Genomic DNA, 16953 nt, shown 5'->3' on the forward strand with positions numbered 1-16953 from the left:
CATTCCATCACCTCCACCACACAGGGAGCGCTCAGCGCTGCTGCTCGCATTTCACGTCAAGGCCCACCAGTGTGAAATGACGGTCCGGCCCCGATCGCAGGCGGTGTTCGGCTTCCCGACCGTCCCCACCTGCTCTCCCTGAGCCCGCCCGACAAGGGAAAAATCCTCCCCCATGTTTCTAGTAATCTCAATACGAGCAAATTGTTTTGATTTAAGAATTATCTGATGATGAGGCAACTTTGCCAAGAATGTCACAAGCGAAACCTTTACCATCACAAAAATAGAAACAGGGAAATTCAGCAAATAAGAAACATCAGATCAACTGGTTTCTTGAGCTGGATTGCAAGGCCTTGAAGGCTACCATTTGCCCATAGGGCTACAGGTTGAACACTGCTGACATATGGCTAAATTTGAAACTCGGTAACAAGAAACTTCATAGGTCAAGTGTCTTTTATGCCTTTTCGTTACTTGTTTAACTCAATTATATTTTGATCTCTTATGTGCCAAGAGGAATGCCAGATAATTGGCTGTCATTTCTGCCGAGTTGACATCAGATCTTGAATCGTAGGGGTGAAAATTCACAGTCCTTCTGGCACAATCCTCTGGGGGTTGGTTAGCTCATTTGGCCTAGTGACTAGATGGTGGTGCAGAATGGAGCCAGCAATGCGGGTTCAATCTCTGTACTGGCTGTGGTTCATGGAGGCCTGCCTGCTTGCCTTGCTGTATGCTTGCTGTGCAGTGGCACCCCTCAAGCGCAGTGAGAGATATCTTGTGGACTATGGCAAATTACCTTGCCTCTGGTGCAATCCTGCAATAATTTTGGCAGGATGTGTTAGAAATGCCAAAGGCTAGGCTGAAAGCCAGATTATGATGAGACTAGTAGCATAATACCACTAGACAACAAGGACAACAAAACTTGGCTCTACCTGGGTGTTGAGAGCAGACTCTTAAAGAAAAGCATAGGTTTTAAAGCAGTTCACTTACAAAGAGGGTTGCTGGGTGGATATCTAAGTTCTGACAGTTCCTGGAACTATAAAGTTGAGGCAAACTTTGTGGTACATCAGGACAGGCACCTATCTGCATCATTGAGGTGCAAGGCCCCACCACCCAAATAAAAAATATGAATTTTGATATGGTTTGTGGTGACATCCTGAGCAGGCATATCTCTATATTTATACTGGGATGCTCCTCATGTAGGTTTTTGGCCAGTATACTTTTGAGATTCAATCTGAGATAACTAGGCCTGTGTATACGACTACGGGACTGATATATCTTCCCGTTTTCTGATGTGGCAAGTTCTATGTTCCAAATTGAACTTGTGTTACTGCCTCATTTCTCCTGACATCTAGCCTGCCACTATGTTGCTGGAGTCCTTGAAACATATTGTTCAGTCAAGAAAATAAGCAGGCCCTTCAATAGTTCATTACAATTGGGGTCCAATGATGCCAGTAAGACCCTAATGCAATTTTCAGGTACCAACGGGCGAAGTACACACCATTCATGATCAGAGCTTTGGTACTTGCCATGAGTGGTCTACGTAGTGACTCTTAGAAGCATCACTGCAGCCTGCTATAAAACAGATAAGTTAAACTTCTAGAAGTATTTTTCCGAGGTCAGGATGGGCTCACAAAATTCCACTTCCAGTGACTGGCCATCTGTGAATCCCACTTGGGATCGCCAACTCTTTGTACCTACCAGCATTTTGGAGCTACCAAATTTTATGCCTTCTTTGATTAGTAAGTTGCTCACCAATGGTACGGAAAAGAAGCTTGGCCATGAATATTGGTGGGGCCTCCGACTGGATCCATCAGGCAGACTGTGGGTTTGTACTACTAACATCTCGGCTGCTGGAATTGGACACTTGAATATTTATACCTATATTTTTTCATAGTGAATTTGCAAACAAATATTATTGTAGAAAGTATTAGGAGAGCCTCGTGCATAAAAATGGGAAATTATCCTACCATTGTAATCACAATGCAATTCAAAGGCAGTTTGTATTCACTTGTATATCCTTTAGTAACGTATATAATTGCATACACATAAAGAAATATAATCGTAACTATAATTTAATGGCTATTTAAATGAGTATATATGCTTATTTTAAATTAATTACATCTGAATAGATACATTTTGCTGTGCATGCTCAATGCGACCTCTATCTGTTTATGGATTTGTTAAAGGAAAATTGTGTCTAACTAACTTGTTGGAGTTTTTTGAAGAGGTAACAGAGATGGTTGATGAAGGCAAGGCCATTGATATGGTGTATGTGGACTTGCAAAAGATGTTTGATATAGTGCCTCACAACCAACTTGTGAGGAAAGTTATAGGTCATAGAATAAAAGGGGCAGTAGCAACATGCATACAAAATTGGCTGAGGGATAGGAAACTGAGAGTAATGGTTAATGGGTATTTTTTGGGCTGGTAGAGGTTTGTAGTGGAGTTCCCCAGGGGTCGGTATTGGGACCCTTGCTTTTCCTGATATATATAAATGATCTAGATCTTGGTATGTAGGGGACAATTTCAAAGTTTGCGGGCGGCACAAAACTTGGGCGAATTTTAAACTGTGATGAGGACAGTGTAGAACTTCAAAAGGACATTGACACATTGGAAGAATGGGCAGATAGGAGCAGATGAAGTTCGATGTAGGGAAGTGTGAGGTTATACACTTTGGTACAAAGAACATGGAGGGACAGTATAAAACAAAGGATACTATTCTAAAGGATGTGCAGGAGCAGAGAGACCTGGGTGTATCTGTACATAAGTCATTAAAGGTGACAGGACAGGTAGAGAGCTGTTTCTAAAGCATACAGTATCCTAGGTTTCATTAATAGGGGCATAGAGTACAAGGGCAGGGAGCTTATGATGAACTTATATAAGACACTGGTTAGACCTCAGCTGGAGTAGTGTGTACAGTTCCGGGTGCCACACTATAGGAAGGATGTGAATGCACTGGAGAGAGTGCAGAAGAGAGTTTATGAGAATAGTTCCATGGCTGAGATACTTCAATTATGATGAAAGATTGCAGAAGTCGGGACTGTTTTCCTCAGAGAGGAGAAGGCTAAGAGGAGACATGATAGAAGTTTTCAAAATCATGAGGGTCTGGACAGAGTAGATAGGGAGAAACTGTTCCCACTCATAAATGGATCAAGAACTAGATGGCACAGTTTTAAAGTGTTTTGCAAAAGAAGCAAATGTGAGGTGAGGTAAAAACTTTTTCACACAGCAAGTAGTTAGGGTTTGGAATGCACTGCCTGGAAGTGTGGTGGAGGCAAGTTCAATTGAGGCATTCAAGAGGGCATTGGGTGTTTATTTAAATAGAAATGATGTGCAGGGTTATAGGGAAAAGGCAGGAGATTGGCACTAAGTTAAAATGCTCAGAGAGTCGGTGCAGACACAATGGGCCGAATGGCCTCTTTCTACAATGTAATAAGTCTGTGACACAGTCAAAAAGGTTGTAATGCGCTTGCTATCTTAACTATGTTTAAGGGCTATAAACTAACATGTAATATTTCTTACCATTGGAACACTGATATCAGACCATGTAATGTTTTGTGATGAAGTCACAGGTCCAATAAAAACCTGGGGAAAATGCAGGTTGTTGTGTCCTGTTGCAGCCATGAACAAGCCAACAGCTATATTAAAAGGCAAAGTGAAAACAGGTAGCTCCCAATTTCCCATCACAGCGGCCAAGGCACTTGAAATAACAGGACTGCAAAAAAAAAAATTGTTTTTTGTATAAATAGTTTAATTTATTAAAGGACATTATTTCCCTCTTACAATCACTGTTTGCTATTTACCAACATACTTTCATTAGTGAGAATAAAAACTTGCCAAAGTAACACATCTAAAATAATGAATAACATTTCTCAAGCAGTTAATAAGCCAGTTAACCAATATTAATGTTAAAAATCAATCCAGCTGTGGCATGTACAATATGACCGAGTGAAATAGCTGAGTGGCCATAAAGTGAAAAGATCATCTCTCAAGATTTCTTACATGGAAGTTTGAGCTGTAGAGAAATAGCAGGACTTTTTTTTGAAGGCCCTCCAAGTATTGCTTTGATGAAAACAGTCATGGCAATACAAAGACAAATGTTTACAAGGCTGTACGAAGTGAAGCATAGCAGGTGAGAATAACAAGGTTTCATGTAAAATGTATTACATGCTGCTGTGATGGAAATGGTAAAGTATACAGGCTAAATTTTGCATTTGCCAAATCACCTGTCCGAGTCCTCTTATAATTAATAACTAAACTTTCATATAATAGCACAGTATGTTGAACAAATAGTGGGACCATATCACTGTGAACGTTTCATTGACTGGAAGAAAAATAGGGATTTATTCAGGAGGGAGATTCTGAAATACTTTGGGTTGTGGCCATGGCACCATGGTACAGGAAGCCGTTCAAATGGGGAGAGCAAACAAGAATGTGGCTGTAACAGGGTTCAGCATAACAAGGGTATTGACACTGTTCCCTGCAGCAAACAGCAAGAGTCCAGAAGGCTGCGTTGCCTGCTCAGTGCCAGGGTTCAGGACATCTGCTCAGTCCTGGAGAAGAAATCGCAGTGCAATGGGGAGGATCCAGTTGTCATGATCCATGTAGGTTTCATTGACATAGGCAGGACAAGCAAAGAGGTTCTGCATAATCAGTATGATGAGTTTGACACCAAATTAAGAAACAGAACCTCAAAGGTAATAATTTCCGAATTATTACCTGAGCCACATGCGAATTGGCATAGGACAAATAAGATTAGAGAAATTAATGTGTGGCTCAAAGACTGGTGTGGGAGAAGTGGGTTCCAGTTCACGGGGAACTGGCACCAGTGCTGGGGAAATGTAAACCATTGGGAAGGTCTATACCTGAATTGTGCTGGGGCTGGCGTCCTTGTGAGCCGCATAACTAGGGAAATAGAGAGGGTTTTAAACTGAATAGTGGGGTCAAGGGATCAAATTTGGGAAGGTGTGGTAAATCAAAGAATAGAGACAAGGCAAGAGAGACAGGTGTTAATATGGGAAATGATAAACAGGCTGTGGACAGGGACAGAGAGCTCAAATCTAAAAGTATATCAGCAGGTAAGGCTAGTCACTATAAAAATAATAAAAGGACAAAACTAATGGCTCTGTATTTAAATACACATAGCATTCAAAACAAAACAGGTGAACTGATAGCGTAAATAGAAAGAGGTAAGTACAGAGATATGGCTACAGGATGACATAGATTGGAACCTGGATATTGAAGGGTACATAACATTTAGGAAGGACACAAAGTTTGGAAAAAGTGGAGGGGTGGCTCTGTGAATTAATGATGGTATTAGCACATTAGAGAGGGATGATCTAAATTCAGGAAATCAGTTTGTAGAAGCGGTTTGGGTTGAGATGAGGAATGATAAAGGCAAAAAGTCACTAGTGGGAGTGGTGTACAGGTCCCCTAATTGAAACTACATAGTAGGACAGCATATAAAAGAAGAGATAATGGGAGCTTGCCAAAAAGGTACAGCAATAATCATGGGGGATTTTACTCTACCAAAGATTGGAAAAATCAGATGTACAAAGGTAGTGTAGTTGAGGTGTTCATTGAATGTTTTTGGGATAGTTTCTTAGAACAGTACGTCTGGAGCCAACCAGAGAGCAGGCTATAGTAGACCTGGTATTGAGCAATGAGATTGGATTAATTGATAACCTCCTAGTGAAGGCACCCCTAGGTAGAAGTGATCATAATATGATTGAATTTTACATGCATTTTGAGGGAGAAACGAGTGTGTCCAAGACTAGTATTTTAAGCTTAAAGAAGGCAATTATGAGGCCACGAAAGCAGAGCTAGCTAAAATGAACTAGCAAATGATGTTAAAGTATAGGTCAATAGAAGTTCCGTGGCAGACATTTAAAGGGATATTTCAAATTGTTGGGCTGCGGGCTGACAATTCTCCAGTCCAATGGACTTCATCTTAAGGCCTTGAAAGAAGTGGCTAATGAGATAGTTGATGTATTGGCATTAATTTTACAAAATTCCCCAGATTCGGGGAAGATTCCATTAAATTGGAAAATAGCAAATATAACTCCTTTATTCAAAAAGGAAACTATAGGCCAGTTAGCCTAACTCTGTCATGGGGAAATGTTAGAAGCTATTATTAAAGATGTTATAGCAGGGCACTTAGAAAAATTCAAGGCAATCAGACAGAGTCAAGCTAAAAGTAAAATACTACAGATGCTGGAAATTGGAAACAGAAACAGAAAATGCTGGAAAAACTCAACATGTCTGAGAGCATCTGTAGAGAGAAGAACAGAGTTGACATTTTGAGTCCGTATGGCTCTTCTTCAGAGCTACAGAGAAGTAGAAATATGATGAAATTTGTACTGTTTAAGAAGGGTGGAGCAGGTGAAGCTGGATAGAAGGCCAGCAATAGGTGCGGGTAAAGGAGAGATTGACAAAGATGTCATGAACAAAAGGAAAAAAAGTGTTAATGATAGTGGTAAGGGCTAAAAAAGGTGCTGATAGTGGCATTAAGGTGATAACAGCACAACAAGGATAAAGGAACAACATGAACAAGTAACAAAACAAAAACAGAATTACCTGGAAAAACTCAGTAGGTCTGGCAGCATCGGCGGAGAAGAGTTGACGTTTCGAGTCCTCATGACCCTTCGACAGAACTTGAGTTCGAGTCCAGGAAAGAGCTGAAATATAAGCTGGCTTAAGGTGTGTGTGTGGGGGGCGGAGAGATAGAGAGACAGAGAGGTGGGGGGGGGCGGGGTGTGGTTGTAGGGACAAACAAGCAGTGATAGAAGCAGATCATCAAAAGATGTCAACGACAGAAGTACAATAGAACACACAGGTGTTAAAATTAAAGTTGGTGATATTATCTAAACGAATGTGCTAATTAAGAATGGATGGTAGGGCACTCAAGGTATAGCTCTAGTGGGGTTTTTTTTTATAATGGAAATAGGTGGGAAAAGGAAAATCTTTATAATTTATTGGAAAAAAAAAGGAAGGGGGAAACAGAAAGGGGGTGGGGATGGGGGAGGGAGCTCACGCCCTAAAGTTGTTGAATTCAATATTCAGTCCGGAAGGCTGTAAAGTCCCTAGTCGGAAGATGAGGTGTTGTTCCTCCAGTTTGCGTTGGGCTTCACTGGAACAATGCAGCAAGCCAAGGACAGACATGTGGGCAAGAGAGCAGGGTGGAGTGTTAAAATGGCAAGCGACAGGGAGGTTTGGGTCATTCTTGCGGACAGACCGCAGGTGTTCTGCAAAGCGGTCGCCCAGTTTACGTTTGGTCTCTCCAATGTAGAGGAGACCACATTGGGAGCAACGAATGCAGTAGACTAAGTTGGGGGAAATGCAAGTGAAATGCTGCTTCACTTGAAAGGAGTGTTTGGGCCCTTGGACGGTGAGGAGAGAGGAAGTGAAGGGGCAGGTGTTGCATCTTTTGCGTGGGCATGGGGTTGTGCCATAGGAGGGGGTTGAGGAGTAGGGGGTGATGGAGGAGTGGACCAAGGTGTCCCGGAGGGAGCGATCCCTACGGAATGCCGATAAGGGGGGTGAAGGGAAGATGTGTTTGGTGGTGGCATCATGCTGGAGTTGGCGGAAATGGCGGAGGATGATCCTTTGAATGTGGAGGCTGGTGGGGTGATAAGTGAGGACAAGGGGGACCCTATCATGTTTCTGGGAGGGAGGAGAAGGCGTGAGGGCGGATGCGCGGGAGATGGGCTGGACACGGTTGAGGGCCCTGTCAACGACCGTAGGTGGAAAACCTCGGTTAAGGAAGAAGGAGGACATGTCAGAGGAACTGTTTTTGAATGTAGCATCATCGGAACAGATGCGACGGAGGCGAAGGAACTGAGAGAATGGGATGGAGTCCTTACAGGAAGCGGGGTGTGAGGAGCTGTAGTCGAGATAGCTGTGGGAGTCGGTGGGTTTGTAATGGATATTGGTGGACAGTCTATCACCAGAGATTGAGACAGAGAGGTCAAGGAAGGGAAGGGAAGTGTCAGAGATGGACCACGTGAAAATGATGGAGGGGTGGAGATTGGAAGCAAAATTAATAAATTTTTCCAAGTCCTGACGAGAGCATGAAGCGGCACCGAAGTAATCATCGATGTACCGGAGAAAGAGTTGTGGAAGGGGGCCAGAGTAGGACTGCAACAAGGAATGTTCCACATACCCCATAAAGAGACAGGCATAGCTGGGGCCCATGCGGGTACCCATAGCCACACCTTTTATTTGGAGGAAGTGAGAGGAGTTGAAGGAGAAATTGTTCAGCGTGAGAACAAGTTCAGCCAGACGGAGGAGAGTAGTGGTGGATGGGGATTGTTCAGGCCTCTGTTCGAGGAAGAAGCTAAGGGCCCTCAGACCATCCTGGTGGGGGATGGAGGTGTAGAGGGATTGGACGTCCATGGTGAAGAGGAAGCGGTAGGGGCCAGGGAACTGGAAATTGTTGATGTGACGTAAGGTGTCAGAGGAATCACGGATGTAGGTGGGAAGGGACTGGACAAGGGGAGAGAGAAGGGAGTCAAGATAACGAGAAATGAGTTCTGTGGGGTAGGAGCAAGCTGAGACGATCGGTCTACCGGGGCAGTTCTGTTTGTGGATTTTGGGTAGGAGATAGAAGCGGGCCGTCCGAGGTTGGGCGACTATCAGGTTGGAAGCTGTGGGAGGGAGATCCCCAGAGGAGATGAGGTCAGTGACAGTCCTGGAAACAGTGGCTTGATGTTCAGTGGTGGGGTCATGGTCCAGGGAGAGGTAGGAGGAAGTGTCTGTTGTAACAGTTGGCCCTTGTGGTGGTGGGGTTGGGGAAGGGGGCAGTGGTAGGGGTAAAAAAGGGATTGAAAATGTGATAAAAAGGGGAGATAAAAAAAGGCAGATACAACAATGAATAAATGAATGAAAATAAAAAATGAACAAAAATAAAAATAAATGGATAAAAAATAAAAATGACTTTTGATAAAAGGGATCAAAAAGGGGTGAGGATGGAGGAGAGAGCTCATGGTCTGAAGTTGTTGAACTCAACGTTAAGTCTGGAAGACTGTAAAGTGCCCAATTGGAAGATGAGGTGCTGTTTCTTCAGTTTGTGATGGGTTTCACTGGAACATTGCAGCAGGCCAAGGACTGACATGTGGGCATGAGAGCAGGATGGTGTGTTGAAATGGCAAGTGATAGGGAGGTCTGGGTCATGCTTGCGGACAGATCGAAGGTCACCCCCGTCTGCGTTTGGTCTCTCCAATGTAGAGGAGACCACATTGGGAGCAGTGAATGCAGTAGACCAAATTGAAGGAGGTGCAAGTGAAGCGCTGCTTCACCTGAAAGGAGTGTTTGGGCCCTTGGACGGTGAGGAAGGAGGAGGTAAAGGGGCAGGTATTGCACCTTCTGTGCTTGCATGGGAAGGTGCCATGGGACGGGGTTGAGGTGTTGGGGAGATGGAGGAGTGGACTAGGGTGTTCTGGAGGGAACAGTCCCTACGGAATGCCGACAGGGGGATAAGGGGAAGATGTGTTTAGTGGTGACATCATGCTGGAGTTGGTGGAAATGGCGGAGGATGATCCTTTGAATGCGGAGGCAGGTGGGGTGAAAAGTAAGGACAAGGGGGACACGATCATGGTTCTGGGAGGGAGGGAAGGTGTGAGGGCAGAGGTACAGGAGATGGGTTGGACATGGTTCAGGGCCCTGTCAACCACAGTGGGTGGGAAACCTCGGTTAGGGAAGAAGGAAGACATGTCAGAAGCGCCGTTTTAGAAAGTAGCACCATTGGAACAGATGCGGCGGAGGCGAAGAAACTGAGAGAATGCGGTGGAGGCCTTACAGGAAGCAGGATGTGAGGAGCTGTAGTCAAGATAGCTGTGGAGTTGGTGGCCTTGTAATGAATATTGGTGAATAGCCTTTTCACCAGAAATGGAGACAGAGAGGTCAAGGAAGGGGAGGGAAGTGTCGGAGATAGGCCATGTGAAGGTGATAGTGGGGTGGAAATTGGAAGCAAAATTGATTATTTTTTCCAGGTCCAGATGAGAGCGTGAGGTGGCACCTAAACAGTCATCGATATACCGAAAAAGTAGTTGTGGGACGGGGGCTGAGTAGAATTGGAACGAGGAATGTTCCACACACCCCATAAAGAAACAGGCATAACTGATCATGGCTGATCCTCTAACTCAACGCCGTACTCCTGCACTCTCCCCATACCTCTTGACACCTTTAGACTCCAGAAATCTATCTATTTCTTTCTTAAATATATTTAGTGACTTGGCCTCTACAGTCTTCTGTGGTAGAGGTTCACCACCGTCTGAGTGAAGAAGTTTCTCCTCATCTCAGTCCTGAATGGTCTACCCCATATCCTGACACTGTCACCTCTTGTTGTAGACACCGCCGCCACCCCCCGCCCCCCACCCCCCCCCCCCCCCCCCCCCCACACACACACACAGCCAGAGGAGCTATCATCCCTGTATCCAGTCTGTCCATCCATATCAGAATTTCATGGACAGAATTTAACGTCCCACAGGCAGGCGCGCACCCGACCAGATTGAGTGTAAAATAGCGCAAGATGACCTCGGATAAGAGTCCCAACATCATTGTGCACTCGCGCTATATTTCACTTGGTGGGCTGTCGTAAGATTGGGCAGCGCGCCCGCCAACAATTAAGAGGCTTATTAAAGTCATTAAAGTATTAGGTAAGAGAGATTTTTCGCTGCTCAGCCAACCTTATGGTTGGCGGGCGGGTGAATTGGCCAGGTGGCTTTGCATTTTTGAAGAAACCTTATCCATGGGTGGGATGGGGTTTCTGACATTAATTTTAAAAAAATAATGTTTTGATATAATTTTTATTATTTATATGTTCATGTAAGTGAGTCCTATGTGGGGACATTTTTTTCGGATTTTCCAAATCTTTATTTTTGATTTTAAAATTCTTCAGCTCGCTGAGGCAGCTCTCTGCTTTCAGAGATTTTTCATTGCACGGTCCCCCGGGCATGCACAGACTTCAGTGCTCGCCTTCCTCCTGCACTCCCCTGGCCCCGGTAGCGCTGAGCCTTTTAGCATGTATTTCATGGTGGTTGGCCATTAATTGGCCAGTCAGTGTGAAGTCGTGGTTGGGGGCTGATCGTGGATGGCGGACCGTTTCCCGGCCACTCCCGGACCCACCCACAACGCCCATCTGTTAACCCGAAATCCTACCCCATATGTTTCAATCAGATCCCCTCTCATTCTTCTAAACTCCAGTGAACACAGGCCTAGTCGGCCCAGTCACTCCTCATGCGACAATCCTGCCATCTCAGGAATCAGTCTGGTGAACATTTGCTGCATTCCCTTTATGGCAAGTATATACTTTCTTTGGTAAGGAGACCAAAACTGCACACAATACTCCAGGTGTGGTTTCACCAAGGCCCTGTACAGCAGCAAGAAGGCATCCTTCCTCCTGCACTCAAGTCTTCTTGTGGTGAAGGCCAACATATCATTTGCCTTCTTAACTGGTTGCTGCAGCTGCGTGCTTACTTTCGGTGGTTGGTGTACAAGGACACCCAGGTCCCTTTGTTTATCAAAATTTCCCAATCTATCACCATTTAAATAATACTCTGCCATTCTGTTTTTCCTACCAAAGTGGATAACTTCACTCTTATCCAAGTTATACTGCATCTGCCATATATTTGACCACTCACACAACCTGTTTAAATCACCCTGAAGCCTTTTAACCCCCCTCCTCATCGCTCACATTTCCACCTAATTTCGTGTCATCAGCAAACTTGGAAACATTACATCTGGTTCCCTTGTCCAAATCATTGACATATATTCTGAATAGCTGGAGCCCAAGCACTGATCCCCACTAGTCACCACTTGCCATTCTGAAAATGACCTATTTTTTCCTACTCTATTTCCTGTCTGCTAACCAACTCTCAATCCATGCCAATATATAACCCAAAATCCCATGTGCTTTAATTTTATCACACTAACCTCTTATATGGGACTTAATTAAAAGCTTTATGAAAACCCAAATATACCACATTCACTGGTTCTCCCTTATCTATTCTGCTAGTTACATCCTCAAATAACTCCCATAGGTTGGTCAAACATGATTTCCCTTTCATAAATCCATGATGACTTTGTCTAATGCTGTTGATATTTTCTAAGTGCCCTGTTATCACATGCTTTATAATAGACCCTAGCATTTTCCCTACTACTGAGGTTAGGCTAACTGGTCTGTAATTCACTGTTTTCTCCCTCCCTTCTTTTTTAAATAGTGGGGTTACATTTGCCATCATCCAATCTATTGGGACTATTCCAGAATCTACAGAATTTTGGAAGATGACAACCAACACATCCACTATTTCCATGGCTACTTCCTTTAATACTCTGGGATGAAGATTATCGGGCCCTCGGGGTTTATCGGCTTTCGGTCCTATTAATTTCTCCAGCACTATAGGTTTAGTAATATTAATTTCCTTCAATTCCTCCTTATCACCAAACCCTTGGTTCCCTAGTATTTCTGGGAAGTTACTTGTGTCTTCCTCTATGAAGACAGAACTAAAGTAATTGTTTGATTGCCCAGCCATTTCCTTGTTTTCTGTTATAAATTTTCCTGTTTCAGACTGTAAGGGACCTACGTTTGTCTTCACGAGTCCTAATTGACATAGCTGCTAGACTGGGTCTGCATCAGGTGGTGAGGGAGCCAACAAGAGGGAAAAACATACTTGACCTCACCCTCACCAACCTTCCTGCCGCAGATGCATCTGTCCATGACAATATCGGTAGGAGTGACTGCTGCACAGTCACTGTGGAGACGAAGTCCCACCTTCACATTGAGGACACCCTCCATTGTGCTGTGTGGTACTACCACTGTGCTAGATGGGATAGATTTCAAACAGATCTAGCAACCCAAGACTGGGCATCCATGAGACACTGTGGGCCATAAGTAGCAGCAGAATTGTACTCGAACACACTCTGTTAACCTCATGGCCCGGCATATTCCCCACTCTACTATCACCACCAAGCCAGGGGATCAACCCTGGTTCAATGAAAAGTGCAGGAGAGCATACCAGGAGTAGCACCAGCATATCTAAAAATGAGGTGTCAACCTGGTGAAGCTATAACACAGGACTACTTGCATGCCAAACAGCATTAGCATGTAAATGATATACAGAGCTAAGCGATCCCACAACATGATCGCACAACACTGATTGGTAAGGGGATCAAAGGTTACAGGGAGAAGGCAGGAGAATGGGGTTGAGAAACTTATCAGCCATGATTGAATGGTGGAGCAGACTCGATGGGCCAAATGGCTTAATTTCTGCTCCTATATCTTATGGTCTTATGGTCTGACCAATGGATCAGGTCTAATCTCTGCAGTCGTGCCACATCCAGTCATGAATGGTGGTGGACAATTAAACAACACACTGGAGGAGGTCGCTCCACAAATATCTTCATCCTTAATGATGGAGGAGCCCAACACAGCATTGAAAAAGATAAGGCTGAAGCATTTGCAGCAATCTTCATTCAGAAGTGCCGAGGGGATGATCCATCTCAGCCTCCTCCGGAGGTCCCCAGAGTCACAGATGCCAGTCTTCAGCCAATTCGATTCACTTCATGTGATATCAAAAAACTGCTGAAGGCACTGGATACTGCAAAGGCTATGGGCCCTGACAACATTCTGGCAATAGTATTGAAGACTTGTGCTCCAGAACTTGCTGCACCCCTAGCCAAGCTGTTCCAGTACAGCTACAGCACTGGTATCTACCTGGCTATGTGGCAAATTGCCCAGGTATGCTCTGTACAGAAAAAGCAAGGCAAATTCAACCTGGCCAATTACCATCCCATCAGTCTACTCTCCAGCATCAGTAAAGTAAAGGAAGGGGTCACCAACAGTGCTATCAAGTGGCACTTGCTTAGCAATAACCTGCTCACTGATGCACAGTTTGGGTTCCGCCAGGGTCATTCAGCTCCTGACCTCATTTCAACCTTGGTTCAAACATGGACAAAAGAGCTGAACTCCCGAGGTGAGGTGAGAGTGACTGCCCTTGACATCAAGGCAGCATTTGACGAGTGTGGCATCAAGGAGCCCTAGCAAAACTGGAGTCAACGGGAATCAGGTGGAAAACTCTCCACTGGTTGGAGTCATACCTAGCACAAAGAAAGATGGTTGTGGTTGTTGGAGGTCAATCATCTCAGCTCCAGGACATCATTGCAGGAGTTCCTCAGGGTAGTGTCCTCGGCGCAACCATCTTCAGCTGCTTCATCAGTGATCTTCCTTCCATCAAAAGATCAGAAATGGGGATGTTTGCTGATGATTGCACAATATTCACCACCATTCACGATTCCTCAGATACGGGAAGTAGTCCATGTCCAAATGCAGCAAGACCTGGACAATATCTAGGCTTGGGCTCACAAGTGGCAAGTAACATTCACACCACACAAATATCAGGCAATGACCATCTCCAACAAGAGAAAATCAATGATTGCCCCTTGATGTTCAATGGCATTACCATCACTGAATGCCCCCACTATCAACATCCTGGAGATTACCATTGGTCAGAAACTGAACTGGACTAGCCATATAAATACTATGGTTACAAGAGCAGGTCAGAGGCTAGGAATCGTGCGACGAGTAACTCACCTCCTTACTCCCCACCGCCTGTCCACCATCTACAGGGCACAAGTCAGGAATGTGATGGAATACTCCCCACTTGCCTGGATGAGTGCAGTTCCTCCAACACTGAAGAAGCTTGACACCATCCAGGATAAAGCAGTCTGCTTGATTGGCATCACATCCACAAACATTCAGTCCCTCTTCCACCGGCGCACAGTAGCAGCAGTGTATACCATTCACAAGATGCATTGTAGGAATTCACCAAGGCTCCTTAGATAGCACCTTCCAAACCCATGACCACTACCACCAGAAGGACAAGGGCAGCAGATTTATTGGGAACACCACCACCTGGAAGTTCCCCTCCAAGTCACTCACCATCCTGACTTGGACATATATCGCCGTTCCTTCACTGTCACTGGGTCAAAATCCTGCAGCTCCCTTCTTAACAGCACTGTGGGTGTATCTACACCACATGGACTGCAGCAGTTCAAGAAGGCAGCTCACCATCACCTTCTCAAAGACTACCAGAGATGGGCAATAAATGCTGGCCCAGCCAGCAAAGCCCATATCCCGTGAGTGAATTAAAAAGAACCTAATCTTTTTCATTTTACATGCATAAAGAAGCTTTTACTGTCTGCTTTTATGTTCCTTGCAAGTTTACTCTCCTACTCCATTTTTACCCTCTTAATCAATCACTTGGTTTTTGAATATTTTTAAGGCAGAGCTAGATACATTCATACACATGAACATATGAACAAGGAACAAGAGGAGGACATTCATCCCCTCGAGTCTACTCCACCATTTAATAAGATCATGGCTGATCTGATAGTAACCTCAAATCTGTATCCCGCCTACCCCCGATAACCTATCATCTCCTTGCTTACCAAGAATCTATCCACCTCTGTCTTAAAAATATTCAAAGACTCTGCGTCCACCACCTTTTCAGGAAGAAAAGTCCAAAGACTCACGACCCTGTGAGTGAAAAAATTTCACCTCATCTGTTTTAAATGGGTGACCCCTTATTTTTAAACATTGACCCCTAGTTCTAGGTTATTCAACAAGAGGAAACGTCCTCTCCATATCCATCCTGTTGAAACCCCTCAGGATCTTATGTTTCAATCAAGTTGCCTCTTACTCTTCTAAACTCCAGTGGATACAAGCGCAGCCTGTCCAACCTTTTGACGTAAAACAGTCCACGCATTCCAGGTATTAGTCGGGCAACCCTTCTCTGAACTGTTTCCAATGCATTTACATCCTTCCTTTAAAAAGGTGACCAACAGTGTACACAGTACTCCAGATATGGTCTCACTTGTGCCCTGTACAAATGAAACATAACCTCCCTACTTTTGTATTCAATTCCCCTCACAATACATGATAACATTCTATTAACTTTCCTAATTATATGCTGTACTTGCATACTCGCCTTTTGTGATTCATGCGCTAGGACACCCAGATCCTTTGTACCTCAGAGCTCTGGAATCTCTCACCCATTAGATAATATGCTTATCTTTTATTCTTCCTGCCAAAATGGATATCACATTTTCCCACATTGTACTCCATTTGCCAGATCTTTTCCCACTCATTCAACCTATCTATATCTTTTCGTGGCCTCCTTATGTACTCTTCACAATTTATTTTCCTACCTATCTTTGTGTCATCAACAAATTTGGCAACCATCCCTTCAATCCCTTCATCCAAATCATTTATATAAATTGTAAACAGCTGAAGTCCAGCACTGATACTTGTGGCACGCCACTCGTTACATCTTGCCAACCTGAAAAAGACCCATTTCTGCTTCCTGTTAGCTAGCCAATCTGCTATCTGTGCCGATATGTTACCCCCTACACCATGAGCTTTTATTTTCTGCAATAACCTTTGATGTGGCACTTTATCAAATGCCTTCTGGAATCTAAGTACAGTACATCCACCGGTTCCCCTTTACCCATAGCACATCCTTCAAAGAACTCCAATAAGTTGGTTAAACATGATTTCCCTTTTACAAAACCACGTAGACTCTGTTGACCTTGAGCTTAACAAAGTGCCCTACTATAACTTCTTTAATAATAGCTTCTAACATTTTCCCTACAACAGATGTTAAGCCAACTGGTCTGTAATTTCCTGCTTTCTGTCTCCCTCCCTTTTTGAATAACTGAGTTATATTTGCTATATTTCAATCTAAAGGGACCTTCCCTGAATCGAGGGAGTTTTGGAAAATTAAAACCAATGCATCAACTATTTCATTAGATAATTCTTTTAAGATATATGTATCTATTCTGTGCATTCTGAAATTTCCTCTTAAATATTAGCCACTGTATCTTTATTGACTTAAGATGAAGTCCATCCAGACCTGAGGATTTGGCAGCCCGCAGGTCCAACTATTTACTCCGTACCACTTC

The 16953-nt window shown here is 44.1% G+C and overlaps 1 protein-coding gene across 3 annotated transcripts in view; it reads right to left on the reverse strand.

Moving 5' to 3' along the window:
- LOC121294052 (urea transporter 2-like) overlaps positions 1-16953 on the reverse strand; it is a 150422-nt gene that overhangs the window by 18899 nt on the left and 114570 nt on the right. For all 3 annotated transcript variants that reach the window (XR_005941292.1, XM_041173188.1, XM_041173269.1), the window contains one exon: positions 3520-3712. Coding sequence is in view for 2 of the 3 variants with exons in the window: in XM_041173188.1 (XP_041029122.1) it covers positions 3520-3712 (193 nt within the window). In the remaining variant the exon portion in view is untranslated. The remainder of the gene's footprint in view (positions 1-3519; positions 3713-16953) is intronic.

The sequence above is a fragment of the Carcharodon carcharias genome, chromosome 1 (genome assembly GCF_017639515.1).
Source record: "Carcharodon carcharias isolate sCarCar2 chromosome 1, sCarCar2.pri, whole genome shotgun sequence".
NCBI classification, from domain to species: Eukaryota; Metazoa; Chordata; class Chondrichthyes; order Lamniformes; family Lamnidae; genus Carcharodon; species Carcharodon carcharias.